At 40.4% G+C, this 13,859-nt stretch overlaps 1 protein-coding gene across 2 annotated transcripts in view; it reads left to right on the plus strand.

The window, feature by feature from the left end:
- Positions 1–13,859, plus strand: part of myo1ea (myosin IEa) — a 52,870-nt gene that overhangs the window by 18,424 nt on the left and 20,587 nt on the right. For both annotated transcript variants that reach the window (XM_083891227.1, XM_083891228.1), the window contains exons 3-14: positions 73–162; positions 237–331; positions 4,667–4,754; positions 5,526–5,615; positions 6,862–6,993; positions 7,105–7,239; positions 7,366–7,498; positions 9,178–9,374; positions 9,467–9,547; positions 10,501–10,587; positions 10,706–10,789; positions 12,597–12,764. In XM_083891227.1, the coding sequence (XP_083747353.1) occupies positions 73–162; positions 237–331; positions 4,667–4,754; positions 5,526–5,615; positions 6,862–6,993; positions 7,105–7,239; positions 7,366–7,498; positions 9,178–9,374; positions 9,467–9,547; positions 10,501–10,587; positions 10,706–10,789; positions 12,597–12,764 (1,380 nt within the window). The remainder of the gene's footprint in view (positions 1–72; positions 163–236; positions 332–4,666; positions 4,755–5,525; positions 5,616–6,861; positions 6,994–7,104; positions 7,240–7,365; positions 7,499–9,177; positions 9,375–9,466; positions 9,548–10,500; positions 10,588–10,705; positions 10,790–12,596; positions 12,765–13,859) is intronic.

Consider the following 13,859-nt stretch of genomic DNA (forward strand, 5'->3'; position numbering starts at 1 on the left):
GTTTTGACTTCAGTTTGTCTTCAGTTTGTCTTCAGTTTTGTCTTCTGTATAATCCTTAATCTGAGTCGTCAGACGTACATCGGTCCCGTGCTCATCTCGATCAATCCCTTCAAGCAGATGCCGTACTTTGGAGAAAAAGAAATCGAGATGTATCAAGGAGCTGTGAGTAGAATTTCATCTCTTTGATTCTTTGTAAACGAATGATTCTGATGTTGATTTCCTGTCACGTGTCACAGGCTCAGTACGAGAACCCTCCTCACATTTACGCTCTGGCTGACAACATGTACAGAAACATGATGATCGACCGCGAGAACCAGTGCGTCATCATCAGGTGAGTCAAATGTGTCAAACTCGAGGCCCAGGGGCCAGATGTGGCCCGCCACCTCATTTTGTGTGGCCCGCGAGTGATTCATTGGTCTTAAAAATCTGTGTTAAAGTAGGTCTATGCAGCTTTAAGGCGTGCGTTGACCCTAAACTACATTTCCCACAATGCATGGCGGTTGCGTTACCCGCAAAGGGACAGCGTCCGGCCACTAGGTCGCAGTGTATCATTATGCATCGTGTGACGAGTGAAATTGAGATTTAGACTGTGATCGCAGCTGAATGCGTTCACAAAAGCTAAAGCTATTCTGAGAGTGCATTTTCGAAGCAGTGCATGCTGAAAGTGTGTGAGCAGGTCTTCACCGACCAGATACAGACTTTTAAAACTGTTTGTTTGTCAAGAAACACCATCGCGGACTGGGTTACATCTATAATGCATCATATTTGTAACTTGAATAAGTCATAAACACAGAAAGTTGCATCTGGCCCTTTGAGGGCAACCATTATGCTGATGTGGCCCTCAGAGAAAATGAGTTTGACAGCGTCTGCGTTGAATGTGATCGCCGTCTTCAGAATGTTGTCGGAGAGCGTGAGATTGTGATCTGTGACTCGTTCTAATGAAGCTGAGAGCGTGATAATCATGTTTGGGAGGGGAACAGCAGATCACACACAACAGGTTCTACTGCATGCTTTTCTACACATGACTGGTCTGTTTGTTTGTTTGTTTGTTTGGTGTTTTTCCATCACTACATAAGACTGATGTGTCCTGATGTTCATACCTGAAAACACTGCACAGATTTCATATCATAGAGTGTTTTAAAGCCTCTGGAAACGTGGCTTGTCATATTAAAAATGCTTATATTATATCAAGTTGACTCATTAAGCGTCCACAAAAGTCTGAGTGTAAATAACTATTCATAACCATTAAAAAACCTGGTTAGTAACAGCTCATTTTGCTGTTTAGACTGGTTTAGACCACTGGTCAGGACATTGTGGGGGTGGCAGATCTGATTGACAGCGCCTGATTTCTAATATTTTTACATGTTAAATACTATCATAATAGTCGGCATTGCCCTGAACAAGGATCAGTTGAAAATATGTGCAAACCTCTTAAGGAATAATTTTAATGAATTTTTGAAATTCATGAAATGATCCATTTGCCCTGATGCACTTTGACAGTGAACTGACTTTCTTCAAAAAACAAAAAGTATCTCGGAATGACTTGAAATTTACCATCATAATAGTCGGCATCGCCCTGAACAAGGATCTGTTGAAAATATTTGCAGATCTCTTAAGGAATAATTTTAATGAATTTTTTAAATTAAGGAAATTTGGTTGAAAACTGATTTCTAATATTTTTACATTACATTAAATATTATGTACTGAAGACCCTAAATGACATTGTTAGAAGACTTTTGTTTTCTGGTTTCCAGAGGCTTTAAAGAACATCCTGGTACAAAGATGTGGTCCTCACAGCTTCAGTCACCTGGTGACCGTCGCACTGACCTCATGACAAAGCAGCTCCTGCTTCAGCACTTTGTCCTGTTGTTTCAACAGAAAAGCACTGAGGTGGATTCTGTGACCGACAGAAATGAGCAAACAAAAGCATGGAAGTGGTTTTTCTGATGAAGCAGGTCTCATCAAACAAAGACACAAAGGCTGCTGATGGTCAGGCCCTGTGGTCACTCTGCATCAGCCTTTTTCACATTTACTCACAAAATGTGTGAATTTACTGTCGGGGGGGAATTCAGACCAGAGGAAAGAGATTTAGCACTTTTTGACAAAATCCCTTAAATAAATCTCTTTACCACGGTGTTTTAACCACATCATGTGACTCATTTCCCCAGAAAACATCCCTCACATTTGACATCGTTGGTGAAATCAGGTTAGAACGGTTAGATCAAAACATCTTTCACAGATTGCATCAAAACCTTTGACAATAGACAATAGATGACAATATTTACTTGTCTATATATATATATATATATACTACATATATATATATATATACATATACATATACATATATATATATATATATATATATATATATATATATATATATATATACATATACATACATATATATATATATATATATATATATATATATATATATATATATATATATATATATATATGTTGAAATAAGGCAGGTTTATTCAGTTCAGACTGGACTAATCCCAGGACTCTTAGTTTCTCTTAATAATTCTTCCTGGTGTCGTTTCCAGACGTCGCTGTGATTTTCTCCTTCACAGGAGTCAAAAAATCTGTCCGTTGTTAAAATTAGACGTGCTCGTAAAGGGACAAGTGCCAGGATTCTTTTAATTTAAAAAAAAAGAAGTACAGATTTAGACTCGGGCTAAAACATTTATGGACGTGTATATTGAATTTCTATTTGCTGACGATGGCGTCTAGATTTGAATTTGGAAAAATTCCACAGGAGCTTCTCCTAAGTCTGTGCAGGAATTAAATGATTGTGGTTTAGATCAGAAACTTAATCCAATGAAACGTTTTGTTTTTGGATCAATAAAGAAGATGGACGGATAATAATAACTTTACTGAGTGACAAAGGTAAATAGATAAAGTACAAAGGACAGTGAGTGTATAGTTCTGTCTTTCTCTTATCGTCTGCTCGTCACCACTGAGTCACATATGGAGAGAGGAGGATCCTCCCTGACTATGTTGGGTATGGAACAGTCTTAAGAGTCCAATGTTGTTTTGATTCTTCTTTAACTGTCGATGACTTTGATCTCAGTTCATTTCAGATCACAGATGTGTTTCACTCTGCAGCTGTTTCACGTTTTCACGTCGTTGGCTTTTTTGTCTCTCGCTCCAAAGACGCGAGGACAGTAAACGGACGATTGACTGAGTTACTTTGACTTTGTCAGGACTGCAGCCGTCACTTCTGTTTCAAACCTTTGTCTTAAAACTCACCATGGTATCAGTGGTTCAGATTCTTTTAGACGGCTTCATTCATCCTGCTTATTGTCTTTAATCACATGGAGTTTCCATTTCAAGTTGTGTGCATTGATTTGAAATTTAAGGACATCACGCTGCCGTCTGAGAGAGTGAAACATACTTTAAACACACGTTTTTATCACTGCTGTCTTTAGAAATCCTGAAAAACACTCATGCAACTTCTATGGGAAAATGCTGTGAATATGATTTTATATATATGATTATTTATATGAGTATAAAGGCACTTAAACTCCAGTGTTGTCTTTAACCCTAGAACACCATTCCCGGGTGGTTTTCATCCAAGAAAATACATTTATGTGACTTAATTTCTTTTCTTTTTTTGCCATTTTTTTTCCCAAATTCCTTATTTTCCAGTAATTTGTCCCGTCATGATGCTTTTCTTTCATTTTGTTAGACATGACACCGTTTAAAATAAAAGAACACGACTGTAATTTGTCATGTTTTGATATATTTTGATGACATCTTCTTTTCATTGGGTGTATTCATTATCTCGGGTAAAAATCACCCGGCGTTAGTGATGGTGTTTTGAATTTGAGCGACAGTGTTCTGGGCTTAAACCCTTGTGTTGCACTTGTTTTGAACTCACTTCCTTGTTTGGTTGGTTAATAAATATCTGCACAGGTTTACGACGTCTTCCCATGGTGATGTTTACTCTGCTGATCGCTCAGAATAAGATTATAAAAATGTAACGTTCAGGAAGAGAAAGGACGGTGTCAGATTAAATACTATCATGATCATTCAGAATATAATGTTTGCTGCTCCAGTTTTCTGCAGCGTGGTCAAACCTGGTCAGTGATGAAGAGTTATAAAGGGGGGGAGGGTTGCTGCTGTGTAATGGAGTGGCTCCCATGACTTCCTCTGGCAGCGTCTATAACAGCCTGCAGCTGTTTCTCACAGAGGCCGAGGCTTTACCAACGTGAAAGAATAACAGACTGCACTGTCGTCCACTGCCAAACCACATGTGTCCAAATACGTTTGACCCTGGCAGAGTGAGAGGCAAGGAGGGAAAAAACAAACATCTGTTGATGTGACAAAGCAGAAGAAATCCTTAGTCCTTATTTCTGATGGAATTACTGAGCTGAGATTAGGGTTTGATTTTGTGTGTGTTTAACACTCAGGATGACTTTCTTCTCGAAAACAAAAAGTATCTCGGAACGACTTGAAATTTACCATCATAATAGTCGGCATCGCCCTGAACAAGGATCCGTTGAAAATATTTGGAAAGCTCTTAATGAATAATTTTAATGAATTTTTGAAATTCAGGAAATTTGCCCTGATGCACTTTGACAGTGAGCTGACTACAGTATGAGACACAAAAAGTGGAATCATCAGGATCAGATTAACCTGTTTCTCTGTTTTTCAGTGGTGAGAGCGGAGCAGGGAAGACGGTGGCGGCCAAATATATCATGGGCTACATCTCCAGAGTGTCAGGAGGCGGAGCCAGAGTTCAGGTGAGAAGGACTGATGTTGCTTTTTCTTCTTCTTTTTTTGTTGCATAGATTTAATGTTTAATGCAATTTCGTAAATTATAAAAGGTTAATACTTTAACTGTTCAACAAAGAGAGAGAAATTCTTTCACCATGTTCTGAGGTTTAAGTTTAAGTTTAAATTGAATGCTTTCAATCAATGAGAAAAATCACAGTTTTTTCACTTTAATCTCTTGTAAAATAATTTCTAAACCTGTTGCTCCGTCATCCTCAGCCTCCCGTTCACCCTAACCCCCCCCCCCCAGCCATCTGGCAGCCCCCCCCCCCCCCCCCCCACACACACACACACCAGCAGATGTCCACTTCCTAAGCCACAGACAAAGATCTAAAGTTTGATGAGGAAATGCCTTTGCTGTGATCACTGTGTGGATTTTATATTTAATCCACTCAGCGCTGTCACATCAGAGGTCATCTATGGGCTTTAGTGTCATTAGAAAAACTGTAAACTCACTGTAAATACATGTAGAAATATATATAAATGTGATTTTTTTTTTTACAGGACTAAGTTTCCAAGAAATAATAATAATAAAAAACTCCTGTGTAATCATTTCCATTTACTTCTGTAGAGAAAAATTGAAGTGGGAGTTTTGTCTGGATTTGAAGCTCATGTGTTTCTGACATGCAGATGGTTCACAGATATGATGATGATGATGATGATGATGATGTCCTCCACATTTCTGTCTGCACGTGTGTGTGTGTGTGTCTCACTGTGTGTGTGTGTGCGTGTCGTCGCAGCACGTCAAAGACATCATCCTTCAGTCCAACCCTCTGCTCGAGGCCTTTGGAAACGCCAAGACAGTGAGGAACAACAACTCCAGCAGATTTGTAAGACTTTACTTTTCACTGTTTTTGTATGAATCACAGAGTGATTTGTCACGGAGAGTAAATACGTCATTAAATATAACGGTTCCCTTTTATTAAAGAGTCAGTAAAGACATAAAAAAATCCTTCAAAATCACTAGATTGGTCATGTGACAGAGACTTACAAATGGCAGCCGTGCAGTTTAAGCTTCATGTGTTTGAAATGGCTGTTGTATGTAAATTTGGGTGGTAAATGTGTTGTTTAAAAGAGGTAAAACTCTATATCATATGGAATTAGATTAGTCTAAGGCTTGGAGTCGCTGTCCGTCTGGTTTGACGTGACTAACGTTAAGAATCTGACGATTATAAAATCCAGAGGGACTGACGACTCCAATCCTGTGACTGTTTCCGGTTCATTGAGCTGTCACTCCAAAACTCAGTAACCAATCAGCAGGCAGCTTCCTAAGGCCCCGCCCTTGATCAGAGTTGCACAGATCAAGTGTATGTTAGTGCTGTGCAATAGGGTACGCACGACACGTTTCCATGACGACTGACCGGAAAAAGACACGCGTGACGTCATGTTTTTTTACGTGCCGCGACACCAGTTTACCAGTTAGCTCCGTTAGCTGCATTAGCTCCTTTTAGCGTCGTTAGGGTTAGCCTACAGTGGAACTGGAGCGGTCTGTTTATTAAAGGAAAAGAGCAGCGCTAACAAATAACATTAGCGTACCTGTGTAACTGCGTATGTGTGTCTCTGTTTTTACAGTTTAGCGTTAGCTTTAGAGACTCATTTTAACAATCGGGAGTCACGGAAACATGACGTCACGCACGTCTTTTTCCTGTCAGTCGTCATGGAAACGCGAGTTGGCGTATTAACGTTTGACAGCGCTAGGGTATTTTTAAACAATAAAATAGAATATTTCTGAATGATTAAATTTATATTTTATTTGCTTGGTGGAACCAAAATGTTATTCTATAATGTCAGACTAATGTTGGTGATAGTTTATCTGTGTCCAATCAGACAGAAAAAGTGCTGTAGACACTGTTAATGCACTTTAGTTAAGACATAAATAATGTTTACATACAGCACAGTAAATTGTGTCAGGGTGTGTTTGGCTTTTCAGACACACTTTACACAAACACACACACACATTATTGGCGACCCTAGAACACCCAGGTGTGAGTATTCCAGCTCTTACAGCGGTGACGTTAAACGTTAATCCGGCCTCAGTCCAGAACTGAAGAACAAACCCGTGCTTTGATCCATCAGGGGAAATACTTTGAGATCCAGTTCAGCTCCGGCGGTGAACCAGACGGAGGCAAAATCTCCAACTTCCTGCTGGAGAAATCACGCGTCGTCATGAGGAATCCCGGGGAACGGAGTTTCCATATATTTTATCAGGTGACAACAGATGATAATCCTAATCCTGACCCATTATCACACAGAACTGTACAGATTGACTCTTTTCTTTGCAGCACGTGTGTCATAAGTGTATTGTTGGTGTTTGTGCAGTTGATAGAAGGAGCCACTACAGAGCAGAAGAACACTCTTGGAATCACAAGCCTGGATTATTACACTTACCTCAATCAGTCTGGTTCTTACAAAGTGGACGACATCAACGATAAGAGCGACTTCCAGGAGACCGTGGTAACGCTCACATCTCTGTCTCTGTTTGTGTTTATTTACCGGTCAAACCATGAGAGAGGATACAGTAAGAGTGTGTCGAGCAACACTGTGGCCCTTGTTTAACGATGCTCGCCTCTGATTTCCCAGCATGCCATGGGTGTGATCGGCATCTCGGCCGAGGACCGAGCCATGGTGCTGCAGATCGTCGCCGGGGTTCTGCACCTGGGAAATATCACGTTCAGGGAATCGGGAAACTACGCCGCGGTGGAGAGTGAAGAGTGTGAGTGACATCATTCATTCATTCAATCATTCATTCATTCATTCATTCACTACAATACAGCCTTGTTTTCTGCTGCATGAGGTTTGAGCCGTGATGGGAAACAGCAACCAAACCAACCTGCACTGTTTTTAGTTTGCTGCTGGAAAGTTAGAGTCATTAAAAGCATTTAAATACGAGTTACAAACGAGGCCTGAAGTCTCCTCAAGTCAGGACTAATGATGCATTTATTACAATTCTTAATAGAAGCCTAAAAACAGAGCTGATAATTGCACCCTCATTTAGGTTTCTTTCTTTTTTAATAGCTGATATAGTGGATTTTGTAGCTTTGAATGATTGTTTTACATTATTTTACATTGACCACAGTATAGAGACCTGAGTCCTCTTCATTCAGCATGAAACCATGGTGTCTTTGTTACCTATTATAATAAATAAATCCTAAATATAAGCTGAAGTAGAGGAGAGTGACAGGATGATCGTTGGTGACTGAGTGAAGCCTCGTGCTCGACAAACCTCTGCAGCTTTGACTAACAAATGACCTGCAGCAGCAGCAGCAGCAGCAGCAGCAGCAGCAGCAGCAGCAGCACCTGAAGGTCACACTGTGACAAAGACTCTGCTCCAGTCTATGTAATCCTTACGTTTCCTGCTCCACACAAAGAATAACTTTTCCTGCTGTTTGAGCAGACGTACGTTCACTCACTCACACCCTGTTACTGCTGCTGCTGCTGCTGCTGCTGCTGCTGCTGCTGCTGCTGCTGCTGCTGCTGCTGCTGCTGCTGCTGCTGCTGCTGCTGCTGCTGTTTCTGCTGCTGATGCATTCCCAGACACAGTGAGTGTGCAGCCCTCAGAGCTATTTCCTCTTAGGGGAAGTGAGTCAGTGTAATAAGGCAGAGTTAGGGACTCTCCAGGGACAACATCAACGCCAGGTTTGGGGCAAATGATCTGTGGTTTGTGCTCAACACTTCTCTTTTTTTATATATTTAAACGGCGAGACTTGGAGCCAATTATACTTTTATTCCATTTTGCGTTGAGCTGTAATCTGAGCTCATCTGGGCCAAATTGACTTTGAAGGATGTTTCGTTCCAGTGGTTTCCCTCTCATTGTCACTGGAACCTTATCATCAGATGATAACACTTTATTTCAGCATTGTATTTGCAATAGTTCTCTGATTTAAAGGTTAAACCAACAAGTTCCTACATATTCATTTACATTATGAGTTAAACTGCTTTATTTCAAACACGCAGCTCTGGTTCTCATAACTCAATGTAGCACAACTTTTATATTTAACTAACATGTTCATCTGCAGCAGATCATAACGCTTTTTAGGCAACGTTTGACACTTTTGTTTCACAAGGATTGTAAATAAAAGAGGAGAAAACTTAATCATCTCTCATCACAACTGTGTGTGAAGCAGACACAGTTTTCATTTAAGTCCATGTTTAATCGAATAAAACGAACATTAAAAGACAACGTAGACGAATGTCTAGAATGTGTTCTTCTTCTTTTTTGGAGTTGACAGACTGGATGCAGCTTTGGCGTTATTCTGCCCCTTTATTTGCTCGGGTGAAAACCACTCGGCAATGCTGTTCGAGGGAAACGTCCTTGCCTTGTCTTTATTTCTAACCCTCTTTTCTCTCCCTCTTTTCTCTCCCTCTTTCCTCTCCTCCTCTCCCTCTCAACAGTTCTTGCCTTCCCTGCGTTTCTTCTTGGGATCGATCAGAATCGCCTGAAGGAGAAGCTGACGAGCAGAAAGATGGACAGTAAGTGGGGAAACGCTCTGGAGTCCATCGACGTGACTCTGAACGTAGAGCAGGCCTGTTACACCCGCGACGCTCTGTCCAAAGCTCTGCATTCACGCGTCTTTGATTACCTGGTCGAGGTACAGTTACTTTACATTAAATAAATCATTAAATACATATATCTGCTGCAGCTGCAGCGTTAAACAAACCTCTGTTTATCCTCTGACTTCAGTCCATCAACAAAGCCGTGGTCAAAGATCATCAGGAGTTAAATATCGGCGTGTTGGACATTTATGGATTTGAAATTTTCCAGGTGAGTGTTTTTGAACCGTTTCGTACACTGTGATGTTTAAAGATTAAATCAGATGAATTAACTTGGATGAGGATGAGACAAATTAAGTGTGTGGATTAAGTTCCATCTCCTGATGAAGACGGCAGACGTTCAACAAGCTCTGCTAAGCTCATTAGTCTCAAATAAGATGTGCTTTTGTTTTATTGTTAACTCCACGTAAGGAGATTATGTTTCCTAGACATTTGTTTGTCTGTGTTTGTGAGAATATTTTCTAGAGATGAAGGTCGAGAATGAAAGGTTTTGTTTTAAAGCAAGGTTTAATAGTAGCTCACAGAGGACGATGTTGGATGAGGAAGGACTTCTGTCTCCAGAAGAAGAAGATGCCTAATGTTGTGGATTAGCAGAAGTTAAATCTGTGATGTTTCCACTGTGGTGTTAACGTCCACTCACTTTTAATGAATGTCTGTCGTTGATGAAGAATAATCGTCTGTGGTGAAACTTGGTGTTTCTGCTTTGAATAGAACTCCATTCAGAATAGGAACCTTTCTCGTGTAGAAGCTCCTTCAGTGCTTCGTCTGGAGCTTTGAGTCTCATGATGAATGTGCTTCTTGTTTCTGCTCCACGATCACGTTCATGTTTACACAGCGTAAGAAAAGCTGGGCTGTGTTTTAGAGACCACTGATCATTATACAGAGAGATGAAGATCAGAGTGTGTGTGTGTGTGTGTGTGTGTGTGTGTGTGTGTGTGTGTGTGTGTGTGTGTGTGTGTGTGTGTGTGTGTGTGTGTGTGTGTGTGTGTGTGTGTGTGTGTGTGTGTGTGTGTGTGTGTGTGTGTGTGTGTGTGTGTGTGTGTGTGTGTGTGTGTGTGTGTGTGTGTGTGTGTGTGTGTGTGTGTGTGTGTGTGTGTGTGTGTGTGTGTGTGTGTGTGTGTGTGTGTGTGTGTGTGTATTGACTGTGTTCTCCGTGTTCTTTAGAAAAATGGATTTGAACAGTTCTGCATCAACTTTGTGAACGAGAAGCTGCAGCAGATTTTCATCGAGCTGACGCTGAAGGCCGAGCAGGTGACGTTTCCACACGTTATTCTTCTTCTTTATTATTATCTTTATTATTATTATTATTATTAATCATGTTAATATCAGATGTTTTAATGGCGTGACTGTGGACTCTCTCTGGTTACAGGAGGAGTATGTACAGGAGGGCATCAAGTGGAGTCCTATCGAGTACTTCAACAACAAGATCGTCTGCGATCTCATCGAGAGCAAAGTAAATCAACTGTTTGTGAATAATAGGAATAATAGAGTTAATGACGCAGTTAAAAGGATAAAGCATTAGAACAAATACACAAGTAAGTTAAAATAGACTAAACCTGCACAATAAAACCAGAAAAACAGCCTCAGATTTACTGTTTCTATGATAATGAAATAGAATATTCTAAATATATTCTCTGATTTCCCAACACGTTTGTTTGGAAACTTGATTTATGAAATGTTTCTTCCCTTAGTGGGTCACTGATAAACTAAGTTTTATAGTCTTGTAAAGTTATTTTTAGAGCCAATTCCATTTCCTATCTTGACCCTTAATCTTAACTGGCCTCAAAACCAAGTGTTGAGGGTTATTTTGTCACTTAGAAATGGGACACCCCTTAAATGCAGATACGTCTTCAGACTGTAGGGGGCAGAATACTGAGAAAGCTGCGTCCAGTCTGTCAACTCCAAAAAAGAAGAAGAAGAAGAACACATTTACGTCAGGATTATTTATTCTGATCCGTTTGTCAGTCAAGTTATTAGGTTGTCAGTTAGTTATAAGATGATACTCATACAAATATTCAGCTGACAGTTACCACACACCACGACTTATTGAAAAGTAAACCACACCGGCCGACTATTGACAAAAGATGGTCAAATAAAAATAAATGTTACTCAACAATGACGTCAGTAATCCATAATATGGGCCTAAACTAAGATCATTTTTATATCTCTATTAACAAAGAAAATGCTTCATTTGTATCGCACTCGTTTCGCTGCTTTCGGCGCCATCTTTGTTATGTGAAAACACACAATGCATTCTGGGTAGCCCTTGCTCCCAAGGGTGGTCTCGGAAAATCTCAATATTGAGGGCGTTACAGCCCTTAAACTTGGCCTCAACTTAATTTTTCTGAGAATCAGGACAGAACTTGGACTAGAGGGAGAACATTTTTGAGATTGAGGATTAAGAAGGAATTGGAATTCACCCTAAATCTCAGTGTTTATTATCAATGAAAATAAACCGAGATATGAGCAGACATCATTATTTTCCTGCTCTGTTCACATCAGTTATAACTCCATATCCTCGCGTGTGTCGAACGAGTCTCTTCATGACAATTATTTAATTATAGAGCTCTAAAACAGAGGAGCAGCAGATCTGAATCAGTGCCTGACACTTTAGTCACTTTAGAGACGAGTGTGTGTGTGTGTGTGTGTGTGTTCTCACTGTTTCCACTGTGCAAACACAAAGTCACTGATTAACTCTGGACACAAGGGAGTCAAACACAGTGAGGAACACAGTCTGTTTTATTCTCCATCAAAGATAATGATTTATCGTGTGTTTATATCAACAATACTATGAATACGACTCTCTTTGCTTCTGAAAAACACCACTGAACAACGTGCATTTTCAGTTAAATAATTCAGGCTGCATTTAAACTCAGACGTGCACATTAACATCGTTTACTCTAATATCTGATGATTTTATAAGATTTATTTTCTAGTGTTGTGCAAAAGGTTAACGCGTGTTACTGCACGACACGTTTCCATGACGACTGACCGGAAAAAGACGCGATAGACGTCATGTTTATGTGCCGCAACACCGGAGTCCAGACACCGTTTACCAGTTAGCTCCGTTAGCTGCATTAGCTCCTTTTAGCGCCGTTAGCGTTAGCCTACAGTGGAACTGGAGCGGTCTGTTTATTAAAGGAAAAGAGCAGCGCTAACAAATAACCAGTGTACCTGTGTACTGTGTATTTGTGCCTCTGTTTTTAAAGGTTAGCCTTACTGCTAATGATCCTCTCGTTGTTTCCCTGCTGTTCTCCCAGAATCCACCGGGCGTCATGTGCGTCCTGGACGACGTCTGCGCGACCATGCACGCGGTGGGAGAAGGAGCCGATCAGACCATGTTACAGAAGCTCCGGGTCCAGATCAACACTCATGAACACTTCAACAGCTGGAACCAGGGCTTCATCATCCACCACTACGCTGGCAAGGTCAGCTGCAGTACACTTCTGCGTATAAGTACACGTTATATATATAAAGTTTTATATCAAAACACAGTTTGTCTCACGGGGCTTCACAGGGTTGGTAACATCCATGTGTTAAACTCAAGGCCCGGGGGCCAGATGTGGCCCGCCACGTCATTATATGTGGCCCGCGAGGTCTATGCTGCTTTTAGGCATGCGTTGACTATAAACTACATTTCCCACAATGCATGGCGATTGTGTTACCCGTGAAGTGACGGCATCCCGCCGCTAGTTTGCAGTGATATCCACAATGATCCCAAAATGTCCAGGAAGAGAAAGATTGATGCAGATTGAATGCAGTTTTAAGAAAGATGTGAAGGTAAATACATGTTTATGTTTCAAGGAGGTCTTAAAAATCTTAAAAATCTATTAATGTTACTTTTATTTAAAGGTGCATTATGTAGTAAATCATAAAATCCTCCTAATATGTCACAGAGACTCAGGAATAATGTTCATATAACAAACTGAACTCACCAACAACAACAGCACAGACAAAATATTTGCATTAAAAAAATATTTTTTGCAGACTGCAAATCATGTTTATGTTTTGAAATCATGTTTTGGCGTCATGTGGCGCCACCTACCGCCGTCTACCAATCATTGCAGTCAGTAGAGTCTCAGCTGCTATTATTATTACTACTATTATTATTACAGTATTTTGAATTTGAGTGTAGTAACCGTTTTTGGCCACATTCTTACATATGGCGCCTTTAAAACGTACATAAACTTCAGTCTCGCTTTGAATTGTTTCTGTTTTTGAGGATGCGATAACAGAACTACAACACAGAACTAAAGTAGGTCACCTGTGCTGCTGCCCGGGGACAATTTATCCAGCACCGCTAGCTAGCGTGCTGTGCGTTACAGTTTGGCATAGCATTTTAGCATAGTTCATCAATTTGTGGCTCCAGTTTTCCTTCATGTGTTTTGTACTTTTTTGCCAGTATGGATGTGAAATGGGTCTTAAATTGTGTTCATTATGGTCTTAAAAAAGTCTTAAATTTGACTTAAGACCCTGTACCCTTAGACCCTCGATCAGAGTCAGGGAAAACTACCAGGGAAAAA

Source organism: Microchirus variegatus, assembly GCF_963457635.1.
Source record: "Microchirus variegatus genome assembly, chromosome: 6".
NCBI classification, from domain to species: domain Eukaryota; kingdom Metazoa; phylum Chordata; class Actinopteri; order Pleuronectiformes; family Soleidae; genus Microchirus; species Microchirus variegatus.